The following is an 18,160-nucleotide window of genomic DNA, read 5'->3' as shown; positions in this document are numbered from 1 at the left end:
GTCCAGCGTTTCTCATGATGTACTCTGCATAGAAGTTAAATAAGCAGGGTAACAATATACAGCCTTGACGGACTCCTTTCCCAATTTCGAACCAGTCTGTTGTTTCATGTCCAGTTCTGTAGCTTCCTGACCTGCATACAGATTTCTCAGGAGGCAGGTCAGGTGGCCTGGTATTCCCATCTCTTTCAGAATTTTCCACAGGTTTTGTGATGCACACAGTCAAAGGCTTTGGCATAGTCAATAAAGCAGAAGTAGATGTTTTTCTGGAACTAAAGCAGATTATAAATCCTTGAACAGCTCAACGCTTTCCCTTTCTGTTAGATCTCAAATTCCTATAAGGGGCTGCCTCTTTGGCCACCCCTTACTTAGAGTTAACTTTCTCCCAAACATCAGATCAGACAGTCTTTCTTCTGGTACATGAATATTTTGTTTCTTTCTTACCTGAGGACTTATTAATATTCATATTAAGTGCTTAAAATATTTTTTAAATTTTTGGTTATGCTGGGTCTTCATTGCTGCACACGGGCTTTCTTTAGTTGAGGCAAGCAGGGGCCACTCTTTGTTGCAGTGTGCGGGCTTCTCATTGTGGTGGCTTCTCTTGTTGCAGAGCATGGGCTCTAGGGCGTGCTGGCTTCGGTGATTGCAGCACGCAGGCTCAGTAGATGCAGCTCCTGGACTGCCGAGCACAGTCTCAATAGCTGTGGCTTACGAGCTTAGTTGCACCTTGGCATGTAGGATCCTTCTGGACCCGGGATCGAACCCATGTCTCCTGCATTGGCAGATGGAGTCTTCACCCCTGAGCCAGCAGGGGTGACCCGTGTTAAGTGCTTTAGTACAGTAGTTTTAAGATTTTTCTTTTGCGCCATGTATGTATATTCTGTTGAAATATATCCTTATAGTTTCGGTTCTGTTGTGATTAAGATATAAATTTAAATTATACTTTCAAGCCTATTAATGCCATCACATAAGTAGGTATCAGTGTTTGAAGTGCACACTTATTAAATCACAAAGACAATGTTACTTTTTTTTGTTCACACTTCATGGTGTGCAGGATCTTGTTCCCTGACCAGGGATCAAACCCTGTGCTCCCTGCAGCGAAAGCACTTCACTCAACCACTGGACCACCAGGGAATCCCCTGTTCATGTGCTGTTGAATGAAATAGTTACTCACGTCCTGTCACACTCGTCGTTTCTGGAACCCAGTGGTCCACTGTGACTTGTGGCTACTAGATTGTTTGGGGTTTTTCTTGGTGTGTGTTGTGGAGGCTTCTATATTGTTTTGGGGTGTTTTGTGTGTGACTACTATATTGTTTTTTGTGTATGTATGTGTGGCTACTCGGAGAAGGCAATGGCATCCCACTCCAGTACTCTTGCCTGGAAAGTCCCATGGACAGAGGAGCCTGGTAGGCTGCAGACCCATGGGGTCGCTAAGAGTCGGACACGACTGAGCGACTTCACTTTCACTTTACCCTTCCATGCACTGGAGAAGGAAATGGCAACCCACTCCAGTATTCTTGCCTGGAGAATCCCAGGGACGGCAGAGCCTGGTGGGCTGCCGTCTATGGGGTCGCACAGAGTCGGACACGACTGAAGCGACTTAGCAGCAGCAGTGTGGCTACTATATTGGACATACATTTGGGTTCTGGACCCAATTCCAACCAACCAGTGCTGGGGACACCAGCAGGTATCCTACGATTCAACCCAATTCTGACCATCAACTTGGAGAGGCGTATTCCATGGGTTAGGGTCTCAGTCCGAAGACCAAACTCAGGTTCAGCTGCTTATTGCTCAAGAATCCATTACTGGGAGACACATGTTAGGTAAAAGCAAAGATAGCTTTATTGGGAAAGCTGACAATCCTGGGGAGAAGCTGGACACAAGTTCCAAAGAACCAAATCCCCGTTAATGATAAGAGGGCAAGAGATTTTAAAGGGGAATTTCAAGAATACACAGGTGGAGAGGGGTGGCTACGTGCAGAGGAGTACAGTCATCTCTGACAGTCATCTTGAAGTTGTTCGTGGGTGGTCTGACCAGTGTCATTTTGTTTGTTTCCAGTACAGTTAATCTTCAGTTCCAGGGTCAATTTGTTCCTATGTCCTTGAGATGAACTCTCAGAATTGCGTAAGATGGAGCAGCTTATGTTGTGCCTATAGTCTGGTCATGATGTAATCATGGCTCAGAAAATGACCTATAGCCCTGGCGTGCTAAGTTGCTTCAGTCATGTTGGACTCATGAACTATAACCCGCCAGGCTCCTCTGACCAAGGGATTCTCCAGGCAAGAATACAGGAGTGGGTTGCCATGCCCTCCCCCAGGGATCAAACCCTAGTCTCTTAAGACTCTTGCATTCACAGGCAGTTTCTTTACCACTAGTGCCTCCTGCGAAGGCCAAGATAGCCCTTGTGAAGGAACTAGAGATCCTTGACTTTAATGGCTGAAGTATTTCATCTTTTCTTTTTCAAAATTCAAACCTTTTATTTTGTATTGGGGTACAGCCGATTAACAATGTGGTGGCAGTTTCAGGTGAACAGGGAAGGGACTCAGCCCTACATATACGTGTATCCATTCTTTGCCTTGTTTTTATCCATTTTAAATACAGCAGTGTGTACATGACCTTCCCAAACAAAATTTCATCTTGTTTGACTGTTTTCCTTTGTTTCTGCATTTTTCTCATTTCTCTGATTAAATCTATTCTTTGACTATAAATGCCTCCAACCAATCTCAAGTTCACATGGTTACCTGTACTTCTGACCAATAGGCTATAAATCAGAGATTCCCACGAACCCCTCTCCTTGGGTTTGATTCATTTGCTACAGTGGCTCACAGAACTCAGGAAAGTCACTAGATTGCAGATTTATTACAATGGATATTAAAGGATGTAAGTCAACAGCCAGATGGCTACAGAGCGTTGGTGAGGTACGTGACAAAGGGCTCGGAGCTTCCATGTCCTCCTCCGTGCATCACTCTCCCGTCCTCCACATGTTTGCTCTGAACCCCATCCTTTTAGGGGTTTACTAGTTTGATTAAAATCATGATACCACACATTTTGATGATTTTTGCTTGAATCAGTCATATTCTGATGATCAAAAAATGATATTATTTATAATTATTTCATTGTCCTCAAGATCTGTTGAACTCTGAATCTGCATTTGGTCACTAGGGCTGCATGGTTTTTTGTACCATCTGTCTCTGCCTCCTGAAGTCCTCTTTACCATCTCCAGAAACTGAAGCTGAAGGTATGTTTAGGGGTGTATGTTCCCAGGAAGATAATTAATGTGGAGTCCAGGCTGATGACATGACATCAAATATACCGAATCTGTCTCCCTGTTCACCTTGTTCTGCCTCCAGAGAAACAAAACAGTCACTTTGAAGTGCCATTCTGTATACCTACAGCAGAAAGGGAAAAGAAAAATTAAAGAAACCAGTTTATGCATACAAAAATGGAGGTCAACTCTTTCCAACTTTCCAGTCAAATATGGAACCTCCTATCCCTTGGGAAAGCTGTGCATTAGCCAGCCCCCGGCAGAACACACCTGAGGATTCATTCTGCCAGTAACTCAGTCACACCTTCCACGAAAGCTGATTGTTTACCATGTGCCAGGAACAGGGAAAATATTAGTGAACAAAGCTCACATACTAACAGGGTTTCTGGGTTCCAGTTCAGAGCTTGAGAAGTGGGCAGTGGAATTCCTCGGGAGGACCACAGCCTTGGGAAGAGCCTTGGGGACTGTGACCACCCCCGACCCCACGGAGTGGAAACATCATGCACTGCCCCAGAGGAAGCTGGAGTTGACTCCACAGTGCGGAACAACTGGCGAGACTCTGACTGTGAGCCACATTGGGAACAACAGGCTAGTACCTTGAACTCTCCCATGTCAGAGATCCTGTCCCTGGTTCTGTCTTTGGTCTGAAGCTTCTTCAAGGCCTCTTTTTCTCTGGATATGGAGTCTAGATCTTCGGTTTTGGAACCAAATCTAAATAGGTAAAACAAAGAGATTTAATGAAAAAAAATTGACGTCATCCAAGTCTCACCATTGCTCATCTTATAAGCCAAAGGAGAGGAAGAGATGGTTTCTTTTAGGTCTAATTCTCAAACCACTGACATTCCATAAGACATCTGGGAAAGTCTATCACATCTCAAGATAAAGTTCAAAATTCTAAATTTTGTTGTTGTTGTTGTTGTGTCTGTGGCTTACAGGGATCTTAGTTCCCCAACCAGGGATCAAACCCGTGCCCCTGCAGTGGAAGCATGGAGTCCTAACTACTGGACCACCAGGGATGTCCCTCAAAATTCTGAGTCTTGTGAAATTCCTTTATGATCTGCTGATAGGTTTCATATACTGAAAGTCCCCACAATTCCCTCATTTTAGGTATTAGTCTTTCCCTAAAGGGCCATCCTGTATCTCAACTTTTCCCTCTGCCTGGAATTCTCTTCCCACTTCTCTCCTTCCTCTCAAAAATGCCTGTTTTAACTCTGTGACCCAGGATAGGGTAACGTCTTCTAGGAAAACATTGTTATCCCATGGGTACATGCGTGCTCAGTCATGTCCAACTCTTCGGGACCCTCACGGACTGTAGCCAACTAGGCTCCTTTGTCCATGGGATTATCCAGGCAAGAATACTGGAGTGGGTTGCCATTTCCTCCTCCGGGGTATCTTCCCCACCCAGGGATCGAACATGAGTCTCCTGTGTCTCCTGCATTGCAGGCAGATTCTTTACCTATTGAGCCATTGGGGAAGAACTAGTCAAGCCAGAAATCCCATTTTTCATCTGTTCTGCTCATCTTTTTTTCATTTACAACATATTATGCTATTTGTTTGTTTTTCTTAATATTTATTTATTTGGCTGCACCATATCTTAGTTGTAGCACTTGGTTGAGATCTTTATAGCTGCAGCATGCAAATTCTTGCCTGTGGCATGTGGGAACTAGTTCCCTGACCAGGATTGAACCGCACCCCAGGTATTGGGAGTATGGAGTCTCAGCCACTGAACCACCCGGGAAGTCTCCATCTGTCCTGCTTATGATATCTATGAGAATAAGTCCCTGGGGGAGAAATCATTCAGAAATGTCTCATTATGTACACACCTACCAATATCAAATCCCTTCTCGCTTACCTGGACTCTTGACTCTGGAACCCCAATTTCTTCAGCAAGTTGCTCTCTGGAGTCAATCCCAGGATAAGGGTTTTCTGTGAACGCATTCTTGAGAGTTTGCAGCTGAGAGGAAGTGTAGCTGGTACGACACCGTCTGTCTCTTACATCTGGAGCAGGGGTAGGATTGAAGGTAGAAAAACATTTGGCATCAGCTTACATCTTCAGATGAGGAACCCAAACATGTCTCACCACCTAACTTGGAATCTGTTGCCACTGCTTGAGAAGGCGATTCAAGGTGGAAGGTTCTAGAAGAGTGTGTGCTCAGTCATGTCCTAATCTGCATGGACTGTAGCCCGCCAGGCTCTTCTGTCTGTGGGATTTCCCAGGCAGGAATACTGGAGTGGGTTGCCATTTCCTCCTCCAGGGGATCATCCCGACCCAGGGATCCAACCCACATCTCTTGTGAGAAGCAGTAGTATTTGGCTGAATTGCTAGACTCCAGTGCATATAAGCTAAGACTCAGAATATCTACACCTTGTAGGGAGACTTTCCAGGGGCCTCGCAGAACCCTTTGCTCCTGGGATGCCTTGACCAGGAAACCCTGAAGGAGGAAACATTCCTCTCCTACTCTCCTCTTACAAAGACAGAAAGGAAGAGATGGTTTTTTAGGTGGCACAACTCTCAAGGGGCACTTGCGTCCCAGGAGGCTCTGGTGGGGAGCAGGGCTGCAGCAGGCTGTTTACCCTGAATCTTCTCTTTGGGGGAGGCGTGGTCTTTGCTTGGGTCTGTGTTCTCCTTGGGTCTCTTCAGGAATCCATGCCTCGCTCTTCGATTCTGAAACCATATCTAAGAGAGGAAAAGAAAACGAGAGAATGAAACATGTTCATGTCGTCTTGGCCTCGCTGCTGCTCTTCTCCAAAGGAGTGATTCTGGGACTGCCCTGGCAGTCCAGTGGTTAGGAGCGTCCGCTTCCACTGCAGGTGGCATGAGTTCAATCCCTGGTCGGGGAACTAAAATCCCATGTGCCATGACATGTCTCCCAAAAGTGGGGTGGGCAGTGATTCTTCTGAACCCTAAACTCAGGATTATCACTGATCCTGGTCACATTCAACTAAGCCTTAGATCAAGGATTGGCATTCAGCATCTTCATGATCTGGTCCCAACACAATTTGCTATAATAATCTCTTTTTTTAAAAGATTTTTTATATGGACCATTTTTAAAGTCTTTATTGAACTTGTTACAATATTGCATATGTTGTTTACCTTTTGGTTTTTTGGCCATGAGGCATGTGGGACCCTAGCTCCCCAATGAGGGGTTAAACCTGCGCCTCGTTCATTGGAAGGCAATGTCTTAACCACTGCACCACCAGGGAAGTCCCCTGTAATACTCTTTTTAAGTTAATAAATGGATGCTGTAATTATTCTGCTTGTAAGATCTCTGTCAAGCCTGAATCTGCAACTGCACACCCGGGCTTCCCAGGTGGTACAGGGGTAAAGAATCTACCTGCCAGTCCAGGAGACATGGGTTCAGTCCATAGGTTGGGAAGATCCCCTAGAGAAGGGAATGGCAACCCACTCCAGTATTCTTGCCTGAGAAATCCCATAGAGAGAGGAGCCTGGAGGGCTACAGCCCATGGGGTTGCAAACAGTGGGACACAACTGAGCACACATACACCAGGCTGCCATTCCCTGGTCTCCTGGAATTCACTGAAAGGACAAGGTCAACCATCACATCATCCATCATTCCTCTGGCATCTTACCGTGTCATCAGACACTTGCCAATATCTGTGACCACATCACATATGATGACCTCCTTGGCCTTTACACCCTGGAATAAGTGTGTCTTCCAGCCACCACACCATGCCTCTTTTCTGAAGGTGTATCTGCACATTTCTTTCCTGCTCCTGGAAGCGCCTTCACTCTCAAGTGTCCACATTTGTGAAGGGAGGTTTTGAGTGACATTCTTGGGAGTTCATTCCGAGGGTCAAGCAAAGCACTCCACTCAACGCCCGTATCACACGGGCACATGACACGTGCTCAGTGAATGGTTCCCAACCCTCTTTCCTTTTTTATATTTTATTTTTTATTTACTTGACTGTGTCAGGTTTTAGTTGTGGCACGTGGAATCTAGTTCCCTGACCGGGGATCAAACCCAGGGCCCCTGCATTGGGAACGTGGATTCCTACCCACTGGATCACCAGGGAAGTCCCTCCTCTTATTCTTGAGTAGAGGTTTCTCTCCAACAGCTCTCTATTAGAAGCACAAAATGCTACGACTTCCTGTTGACCCAGCGGTGAAGAAGCGGATCTTCCACTGCAGGGGGCCCAGGTCCGATCCCTGGTTGAGGAACCAAGCTCCCGCATGCCCGGCAGCACGGCCAAAACAATTAAAAAAGAAAAAGCAGCACACAATGCTATGAATATTCTCGCAGCTACATTATTACAAACATCCTAAGTTATCTCCTTGGCAAAAAAAAAAAAAAATCCTTAAAATGATATGCTGTCAAATGTCATGAACATTCAGGTTTAATGCATACTGACAGATTGTCCTCCAGAAACATTGTACCAATTTCAGTTAATAACTTTCCCAATTACTAAAATTTGGGGAGGGGGGAAAAGATTTTCACCCTCCTGGAATTTTGAAGTGTGCATTCTCAAAAAATTATGCAAATGGAGTATCTCCTGCCATAACAGTAAACAAGGATGTCACATTCATCAGCGATTCCTGCCCTCCAGGGCACTCAGAAAGGAGACAAATACCTGGAATGTAACAGCCATCAGATTGCAGCCACTCCTTGGGACGAGCCCCGAGGGAGCTCAGGATATGACAAAAGACAGGATACTGGTCACACAGCTGAGGTGCATATGAAAGGAGTGATTTCAGTGAGCCCAGACTCTTGCGCCTTCTCATACACAGAAAAGCACTAAATTCCTTCACTTGGGATATCTGGTTTTCTGTAAATTACAAAAATCCTTTGGATGTTCAGACTACTCGCCCTTTGTTGCGACTGCTTTATAACAGGGGGCTTCCTAGGTGGTGCTACTGGTAACGAATCCGCTGGCCCATGCAGGAGACACAAGAGCTGTGGGTTCAATCCCTGGGTTGGGAAGATCCCCTGGAGAAGGAAATGGCAACTCACGCCAGTGTTCTCACAGAGTCGGAGGTGACTGAGCACACATATAACCCGGCTCCTCCCTCTTCCCCCATCGCCTCCTTGGAGCAGTTCTCTCAGGGTTACTTGAGACCTGCCTCCCAGGCTTGAAGTCCTAAAAATTTCCACTGAGTAAAAAGCTAACTCTCAACTTTTAGGTTGTGACTGTTTTTTAAGTCGACGCAAACACCTGTAGCTATGTCTCGCTACATCTAGCTCGGGGTCTTAGCTACTGGGCCACAAGTCCACCCCCCCATTCCCACCCCGAGTTCCTGCTTCTCGTCCTGGAGATCTGGAACTTGGAACGTACCTGGATCCTAGACTCTTCGATGTTGACTTCCACAGCGAGTCTCTGTTTGGCAGCGTAGCCGGGGTAAGGGTTTTGGCTGAACGCCTGGGCGAGGATCTTCAACTGCTGCTCTGTGAACGAGGTACGGCTGCGCCTGCAGTGTGTCGCCATGGTCTCTGGGGAGAGAGAGACCAATAAATTGGAGGAGAGAAGCATTCAATCGGCCATTGTATGTATTCACGCTTCAGCGTGGAGCTTGTCTCTCGTTTCCTCTTTTCATTTTGAATCCACCAGAACCCAGATGGAAAGAATCCTCGATTATAAAGCCCTTAAGCACACAAGGGTGGTGATTCTTGAAGCTTCCTTAGTTGACCTGAAGGCCATGACCAGGGACACAATGTCTTCCGTTTAAAAAAAAAAGAAAAAAGAAAAAAAAAACATGAAAAACTGATGTGTCCCGACCCTATGGATCAAGAACAATATGAGTCAGGAAGATGCAGGGGATGTCATGACAATGATGGACATTTGAACTCATAAAGAGCACCTGTTAACAGGTATTGTTGAGCTCCTTTCAGGTTTTCCGGTTAGAATTCCTAGGTACAAACTGACTCATTATGAAGTTCATTGCCCTCAGTAAATAGGGTCAGTTTCCAATTTTTTTTTTTTGGCCTCACTGCATAATCCAGGATCTTAGTTCCCCGACCAGTGCTTGAACCAGCACCCCTGCAATGGAAGCACTGATTCTTACCTCCTGGACCACCGGGGAAATCCTCTACAAATATTTTTTAAAACACTATGGAGAGAATACAATCCATACATTCAGTAGAATCTTGAAATAGGGAATACAGGCCATGTTGCATGATTTTAGATGTGATTCAACTCCTTAAAATTGCCAAATCTGGAAACCCTGGGTATTCATTTTGGAACATGAATGAATTAGGCTTGATAAACTAAATAAGATGAGAAGAAAAGTTACTGTGAATGCTAGAGTTTTGCTTGGAGTTGCACTCATACAAAGAGGAGACTTTGAGATTCTGAGTTGCTTTGGTTGACACCTCACAGAAAAAACACATGCTGGGTCATATGGTATTCTATTTTTAGTTTTTTAAGGAAGCTCCACACTGGTCTCCCAGGTGGCACTAGTGGTAAAGAACCTGCCTGCCAGTGCAGGAGACGCAAGAGAGAAGGGCTCAATCTCAGAGTCGAGAAGATTCCCTGGAGAGGGAAATGGCAACCCTCACCAGTATTTCTTGCCTGAAAAATTCCACAGACAGAGGAGCCTGGTGGGCTACAGTCCATGGGGTTGCAAAGTGTCAGACATGACTGAGTGACTAAACAGCAACAGTAAGTAATTTTAACCCCAAATCCATTTCTTGCCTACATCTCCATGACATTTTTCAAAATGCTGTTTGTAGTAATAGCTGAAGTAAGTGAACACCCATTGCTAGGCAAATGGATAAGTAAAACCTGGTATAGTCCCATAATGGAATTTTACACATAAAACCAAAGTAATGAGGAAAAAATGACATAGAAATAAGATGGGTAGAGCAGGAAGGCTGGAGAAGAGAAAACGAAGCAGAAGCAGCTAAGGTCTCAGACCTCCAAGTGGGCAGATTATATGGGACCTCTTCAGACCACGTGCCTTTGACTCTTAGTATGGTGGGGCTTCCCAGGTGGATTCAGGTGCAATCCCTGGGTCAGGAAGATCCGATGGAAAAAGGAGTGGCAACCCACTCCAGTACTCTTGCCTGGGAAATCCCATGGACAGAGGAGGCTGGCAGGCTACAGTCACGGGGTCACAAAGTGGGACTCAACTGAGCGATCTTGGCTGGCCGATAGTGAGAAGAGCTGATCAGACAGTTTGACAAGATCACACAGGCTACAGAGTTGAGAATAGACTGAATCAGGGCCAGGATGGGAGCAGAGAGATCAATTCTTGCCATAATCCAGCGATGATGGTTTATCTTTAAGTGTTTTATTAAAGCCAACAGAATCCTCAGCCTGGTTAGATGTAGCTTATGAATTCCCCAGGCAAGAACACTGGAGTGGGTTGCCATTCCCTCCTCCAGGGGATCTTCCCTACCCAGGGATCAAACCCAGGTCTCCTGAATTGCCGGCAGATTCCTTACCATCTGAGCCACCAGGGAAGCCCTATGAGAGAAAGACAAGATCAAGGATGCTTAGGTTTGGGGCACAAACAATTGATGTTTGGTGAGCAAGGAGAACAGGAGGAGGAAGAATTTGGGTCTGAACATATGGAGTTCTGTTTGGGACATGTTGAGTTTGAGATACCTATTACAGGTGAGTAGGCAGTTAGATGCACAGCACTGAAGTTCAGGAGACAAGTTCAGTCTGGAGAGAGAAATCTGAAAGCTACTTCAATTCCAAAAACTTACTGGTCTCAGGACTTTTTGATGACCCCCATCGTTTCTTTGGGTTTCCCAGGTGGCACTAATGGTAAAGAACCCGGTTGCCAATAAGAGATGTGGGTTCCTTCCCTGGGTAAGGAAGATCCCCTGGAGAAGGAAATGGCAACCCACTCTAGTATTCTTGCCTGGAGAATCCCATGGACAGAGGAGCCTGGCGGGCTACAGTCCAAGTGGTCGCAAAGTCGGACACAACTGAGCAGCTTAGCGCAGCACAGCACGTCATTGCTTTTCCTTCTTCCCATCAATTTTTCCCTTCCATCTCCCTTCTCGAAACCCTTCGTATCGTTCAGTTCTATTTTCACCCTCCTCCTGTATTGTCTGGTTCTTGCGTGCCTCTATCTTTTTGAAATTCCCACTGCTCAGATGCAGAGAAAACAGCATGTTTTCGTATTACATGAGGGATCAATTTTCTCTTACCTAGCGCAGTTATTTAAACGCTGGAAAAATGGGACTCGCATACCTTCTAACAAGCCCAGAATGTTTTCAGTCCAGTTCCCCTCCCCCCACACACACTAACCAAGGAACCGAGCACAACAGTCTGCAGTGTGAGGAACTTACTGCCTGAAGGAAGGTCTTGAGCCATCTGCAAGAGAGCTGGTTCCAGCGGAAGGCAGGTAAACAGCTCTGGCTGTGTTGGCTTTTATATGAGCAGTCTGTTTAGCCCCGCCCACTTACTTAAGTATAAACCCATCTAATCCAGCAAGGACTAGATAGGATCTTTTCTTCCTTTGAATGAATTGTTTATTTACTTATTTTTATTTTTTGGCCGTGCCCCTTGGCATGTGGGATCTTAGTTGCCTGACTGGGAGTCAGACCCATGTCCCCTGCATTTGAAGCAAGGAATTTTAACCACTGGACCACCACGGAAGTCCCCTGAGATTGAATGATTTATATCTACTTCTGAACAAGTGCATTTTTGAGTAGTATTGCACTTACATATCTTTTTCCCCCCAATATTATTCTTTTGAAACTGCTTTTTCATATTCTTCGCTTATCTTTTGAAGTGGTGGCCTTTTCTTATTTGATTTGTAACTAGCAGCAGGATTGAAGCGGAATGAAGTCACTAAGTCGTATCCGACTCTTTGCGACCCCATGGACTGTAGCAGGCAGGAGTACCGGAGTGGGTTGCTATTTCCTTCTCCAGGGGATCTTCCTGACCCAGGGATCGAACCCAGGTCTCTCTCCACATTGTAGGCAGACACTTTACCCTCTGAGCCACTAGCGAAGTCAAGCAGCAGGATTAGGGTGAGGCAAATGAGGTTCTCATTTCTAGGGAGCAATATTTAAGGGGGGGATGCTAAAAATTCTGTGATCAAGACAAATGATATTTGGATGCAGTACTTAAAAAATGAAAAGTAATTGCAAAAAGTCCATGTTTTCAAAATGTAAAAATTGTAGATAAGGAATTCCCTGGAGGTCAAGTGGTTAAGACTTCACCTTGTACTGCAGGGGGCATGGGTTCCAGCCCTGATCAGGGAATTAAGATCCCACATGCCACTGGGTGTGGCCAAAAAAAAACCTGTAAATAAAAACAGGATCCTATCCAGTACTGTCAGGAGTTATGCATCTGAGGGCACATGTGCTGTGAATAAAAGGAGCTCTCCTTTGCAATTTCTTCTCAAGGTCATTGGCCAGTTCTGAGGGAAGCTGACAAGTTCTTTTAATTTTTTATAGTTGTCATCCACAGTAGTGCAAAATAGAGAAGTTTTTATTACTCATATATGCTTGTGTGATTCAGGAGGAGTCAAAGTGTCAGTGACGGCCCTGAGGAGGGCCAGTGCTAAAAGTAGCGCCTTTGGGAGCCCTCCTACACTGTCGGTGGGACTGTGCATTGGCACAGCCACTGTGGAAAACAGTGTGGAGGTTACTTAAGAAAACTAAAGACAGAGTTACCATTGCTGTTGCACGGTCACTGAGTTGTGTCTGACTCTTTGCAACCCCATGGACTGCAGCACACCAGGCTTCCCTGTCCATCACCATCTCCTGGAGTTTGCTCAAACTCGTATCCACTGAGTCAGTGATGCCATGCAGCCGTCTCATCCTTTGTCGCCCCCCTTCTCCTCCTGCTCTCCGTCTTTCCAGCCTCAGGTCTTTTCCAATGAGTGGCCACGATATTGGAACTTCAGCTTTATCATCAGTACTTCCAATGAATATTCAGTTGATTTCCTTCAGGATTGACTGGTTTGATCTCCTTTCAGTCCAAGGGATTCCCAAGAGTCTCCTCCAGCAACACAGTTCGAAAGCATCAATTCTTCCGCGCTCTCTTCCGCGCTCAGCCTTCTTTATGGTCTACCTCTCACATTCATGCGTGACTACTGGAAAAACTGTTTGACTATACAGACCTGTGTCAGCAAAGAGATGTCTTTGCTTTTGAATATCCTGTCTAGGTTTGTCATAGCCTGGCTTCCAAGGTGCAAGAGTCTTTTAATTTCATGGCTGCAGTCACCATGAGATTAAGTTACCTTATGACCCAGCAATCCCATTCCTGGGCATATATGCAGAGAAAGTCATAATTCAAAAATTACATGCACCCCAATGATCATAGCAGCACTGTTTACAATAGCCAGGACTTCTTTCCTGGTTCTCAGATCTCCCCTTATTGGCTGATGAACCTAAGTTATGTTGGGTGGTGCTAAACTCCTCTCTGGAGGAGTAGATTATCCTTGAAACTTAGTTTCAAGAAGAGGTACCTGGGTTACCCTAAATTGAGAGACTGGGAAGACTTGCTGGAAAGTCTCCCTAGCCCAAAATCTAATTCATTGCCTCATTTTTTAAAAAAACACTAATTTTATTGATTTCTTTATTTTTGCCTGCACCGGGTCTTGCTGGGAGGGCTTTTCTCTAGGTGCCATGAGTCAGGGCTGCTCTCTGGGTGTTCAGGCTTCTCTTCTTACAGAGCTCAGGCTCTAGGCATGCAGGCTTCAGTAGCATGTGGAGAGGCATGTGGACTCTAGAGCACAGGCTCAGGAGTTGGGCTCATGGGCTTAGTAGCTCTGCAGCATGTGGGATCTTCCCAGATCAGGGATCAAACCTGTGTCTCCTGCATTGGCAGATGAATTCTTTACCACTGATCCACCAGTTTTCCACAGTTTATTGTGATCCACACAGTCAAAGGCTTTGGCATAGTCAATAAAGCAGAGATAGATGTTTTTCTGGAACTCTCTTGCTTTTTCAATGATCCAGCGGATATTGGCAATTTGATCTCTGGTTCCTCTGCCTTTTCTAAAACCAGCTTGAACATCTGGAGGTTCACGGTTCACGTATTGCTGAAGCCTGGCTTGGAGAATTTTGAGCATTACTTTACTAGCATGTGAGATGAGTGCAATTGTGCGGTAGTTTGAGCATTCTTTGGCATTGCCTTTCTTTGGGATTGGAACGAAGACTGACCTCTTCCAGTCCTGTGGCCACTGCTGAGTTTTCCAAATTTGCTGGCATATCAAGTGCAGCACTTTCACAGCATCACCTTTGAGGATTTGAAATAGCTCAACTGGAATTCCATCACCTCCACTAGCTTTGTTCGTAGTGATGCTTTCTAAGGCCCACTTGACTTCACATTCCAAGATGTCTGGCTCTAGGTGAGTGATCACACCATCGTGATTATCTGTGTCGTGAAGATCTTTTTTGTACAGTTCTTCTGTGTATTCTTGCCACCTCTTCTTAATATCTTCTGCTTCTGTTAGGTCCATACCATTTCTGTCCTTTATCGAGCCTATCTTTGCGTGAAATGTTCCCTTGGTATCTCTAATTTTCTTGAAGAGGTCTCTAGTCTTTCCCAATCTGTTGTTTTCCTCTATTTGTTTGCACTGATCGCTGAGGAAGGCTTTCTTATCTCTCCTTGCTATTGAGAAACCTGTATGCAGGTCAGGAAGCAACAGTCAGAACTGGACATGGAACAACAGACTGGTTCCAAATAGGAAAAGGAGTACATCAAGGCTGTATATTGTCACCCTGCTTATTTAACTTATATGCAGAGTACATCATGAGAAACGCTGGGCTGGAAGAAACACAAGCTGGAATCAAGATTGCCGGGAGAAATATCAATAACCTCAGATATGCAGATGACACCACCCTTATGGCAGAAAGTGAAGAAGAACTAAAGAGCCTCTTGATGAAGGTGAAGGAGGAGAGTGAAAAAGTTGGCTTAAAGCTCAACATTCAGAAAACTAAGATCATGGCATCTGGTCCCATCACTCCATGGGAAATAGATGGGGAAACAGTGGAAACAGTGTCAGACTTTACTTTTTTGGGTTCCAGAATCACTGCTGATGGTGACTGCAGCCATGAAATTAAAAGACGCTTACTACTTGGAAGGAAGGTTATGGCCAACCTAGATAGCATGTTTAAAAGCAGAGACATTACTTTGCCAACAAAAGTCCGTCTAGTCAAGGCTATGGTTTTTCCAGTGGTCATGTATGGATGTGAGAGTTGGACGGTGAAGAAAGCTGAGCACCGCAGAATTGATGCTTTTGAACTGTGGTGTTGGAGAAGACTCTTGAGAGTTTCTTGGACTGCAAGGAGATCCAATCAATCCATCCTAAAAGAGATCAATCCTGGGTGTTCATTGGAAGGTCTGATGTTGAAGCTGAAGCTCCAATACTTTGGCCACCTCATGCGAAGTGTTGACTCATTGGAAAAGACCCTAATGCTGGGTAGGACTGGGGGCGGGAGGAGAAGGGGACGACAGAGGATGAGATGGTTGGATGGCATCACCGACTCGATGAACATGGGTTTGGGTAGACTCCGGGAGTTGGTGATGGACAGAGAGGCCTGGCGTGCTGCAATTCATGGGGTCGCAGAGAGTCGGACACGACTGAGCGACTGAACTGAACGGAGCTGAACTGATCCATCAATGAAGCCCCCATCGCCTTGTTAAGCCTCTTTAAGGGTTTGTCAAGGATAAATACAAATTTTTAAAGTCTTTCCCACAAATAAGAAAGCTTTAGTCATCTGAGCAAGCAGATTTAACTTATTCCAACTGTTCTTTATAAACTAGTAAGTTTACATTGTAATACCTGATTCACACCCAAGTGTCAAAGCCATGAGATCTCTAGTTTTGCCTGTTTATATGTCTGTGTACACATTATACCTTTGATAAATGTCTCTACCTCTAGATAAGGTTATCAAAATTAAATTTAGAGAAGAGCTCTATTTAATTGACTTAGAAGGTCAATGCTTAAAATGAAATATTTTTTAAATGTGAAAGAAACTGGCTAGAATGAATTGCAGGTTCGTGTGATCTAAGAAGTGTCTGAATTTTTTTCTTTCTTTCCTGTTTTTTAGGCCGTGCGGGCTCTTTGTTGCCTTGTGGGCTCCTCTAGCTGCGGCGTGAGGTCTTAGCTGCCCTGCGGTATATGGGCTCCTCAATCCCCCAGCAGTGACGGAACCTGCTTCCCCTGCATTGGCAGTCCCCTTGGCATAGGATTTAAAGCAAGTGTGAATCCAGCCATTGCACGGAGCAGGAAACTGAGGTGGAATAAAGCAGAAAGCAGTAAAAGACTATGAGGACTTTGAGACGATGGGGCCAGTGCAGTCAGATTTTTTGTAGAGAAGGCATTCTCTTATGTTGTATATTACTTCCATTGTGTATCACTTTTCTGTTGCTGTGTAAATGTTTTCATACATGTGTGGCTTAAAACAATGCACACCAATTATTTCACACTTGTAGTGGATCAGGAGTTGGGTCACGGCTTAGCTGAGTTGTCTGCTTCAAGGTCTTACAAGACGAGGCTCAAGTGGTCAGTGAGCACCAAAGTCTCAATGGAGACTGGATTGAGAAATAAGACACTTCAAAACTCATTCGGGTTATGGCTAGGATTTATTTTCTTGTGGTTGTAGGACTGAAGGCTTTAGCTTCTTGTTGTCTGTTGGCGAAAGTCACCCTCAGCTTCTACAAACTGCCTGCGGTTTCTTATCTTGTGAGCCTGCCAACACGGTCACTTGCTTCATCAAGCCTGCAAAGGAGAGAGAGAATCCAGAAAGATAGGTGTAACCCTGTACACATAATCACATATATCCCACCACCTTTGGTGTATTCTGTATGTCTAGAAGCAAGTTACAGATGAAACTCCAAATTGAGGAGAGAGGTCGTACAAAGGCTAGGACACCAAGAGGCAAGGATTTTGAGGCCCACATTGGTTATATACATACATACATCTACATCTATGTCTATATAGATATATTTGTGTGTGTAATGATTTAAAAATTACAGGAAATTAAAAAACTTTTTTTAATTTTATTTGTGACCACCCTGGGTCTTCGTTCCCGTGTGTGGTTTTCTCCTGTTGTGGTGAGCGGGGTCTAGCCTGCATTGCAGTACGTGGGCTTCTCTTCTTACGGAGCACAGGCTCCAGACGCACAGGCTCAGTAGTTGTGGGGCACGGGCTTAGTTGACCCACAGCGTGTAGGATCTTCCCGGACAAGGGGTCGAACCCATGTCCCCGAGTTGGCAGGCAGATTCTTAACCATTGAACTATCAGTGAAGTCCAGGACATTTGTAAGAATAGCACAGAGAAACTCCATAGAGCGTTAACATAGATTTATCCACAAACATTCTGTCACATTTGCTGTAGCATTCTCCTTCTCCTTTCTTCCCATTATCCATCAATTTATATTTGCCTAAACCATTCGAGAACATTACACTTACTGTCTCTTTCTTCTTAAATATTTGTTTGCATTTTTTTGATGGGGAAAACATTATCTCCCACAGCCAGAGGGAAATTTCCAATATCAGGGAATTTAACATTAAGTCAATAGACACATATGGCTCATGTTACGTTCGTCGTATATAATCCATCGTATGCATGTTGCTGTTGATGCTGTTCAGTCGCTAAGTAGTGTCTGACTCTTTGTGGCCCCACGGACTGCAGCACCTGGGCTCCCCTTCTCCCACCATCTCCCAGAGTTTCCTCAAATTCATGTTCATTGAGTCAGTGACGCTATCTATCATATGTAATATCACCTATCAAACAATGAATCAATACCAGATTTGATCTCATTAGGCAGAAGTTTGTTTTCTTTGTGGATTTAAATTTGGGGATTTAAGTATGGTCTTAGGTAATATGTATGAGCGCCAAATTGAGAAGGGGTGGGATATGATTGCTTGTTTTATATGTAAACTGGACAGGGTTATACTACTCAGTTATTGGATCCAATACTAATCTAGGTGTTGCTGTGAAGGTATTTTGTTGATGTGCTCAAC

General features: G+C 44.9%; 1 protein-coding gene across 1 annotated transcript; it reads right to left on the bottom strand.

Moving 5' to 3' along the window:
- Nucleotides 1-3,874: 3,874 nt before the first annotated feature.
- Nucleotides 3,875-8,704, bottom strand: DUXA (double homeobox A). The gene is made up of 4 exons (XM_081512318.1): nt 8,555-8,704; nt 5,837-5,939; nt 5,115-5,260; nt 3,875-3,973 (listed from the first exon to the last, which is right to left on the bottom strand). Exons 1-4 carry the CDS (start codon nt 8,702-8,704, stop codon nt 3,875-3,877), a joined length of 498 nt encoding a protein of 165 aa, XP_081368444.1.
- Nucleotides 8,705-18,160: the final 9,456 nt, after the last annotated feature.

The sequence above is a fragment of the Giraffa tippelskirchi genome, chromosome 7 (assembly GCF_054371585.1).
Source record: "Giraffa tippelskirchi isolate mGirTip1 chromosome 7, T2T-mGirTip1v1.2.pri, whole genome shotgun sequence".
In the NCBI taxonomy this organism is placed as follows: Eukaryota; Metazoa; Chordata; class Mammalia; order Artiodactyla; family Giraffidae; genus Giraffa; species Giraffa tippelskirchi.
The sequence above is the reverse complement of the archived record's forward strand: the minus strand, read 5'-3'. Positions and strand labels throughout refer to the sequence as shown.

Coding starts and splice junctions, on each gene's coding strand:
- DUXA (XM_081512318.1), bottom strand. CDS start 8,704: ATGGCGACACACTGCAGGCGCAGCCGTACCTCGTTCACAGAGCAGCAG. Junction 5,261..5,836: donor CCCCAAAGAGAAGATTCAGG/GTAAACAGCCTG, acceptor CCCCTGCTCCAG/ATGTAAGAGACAGACGGTGT. Junction 3,974..5,114: donor TTCCAGAGTCAAGAGTCCAG/GTAAGCGAGAAG, acceptor TTACCTATTTAG/ATTTGGTTCCAAAACCGAAG.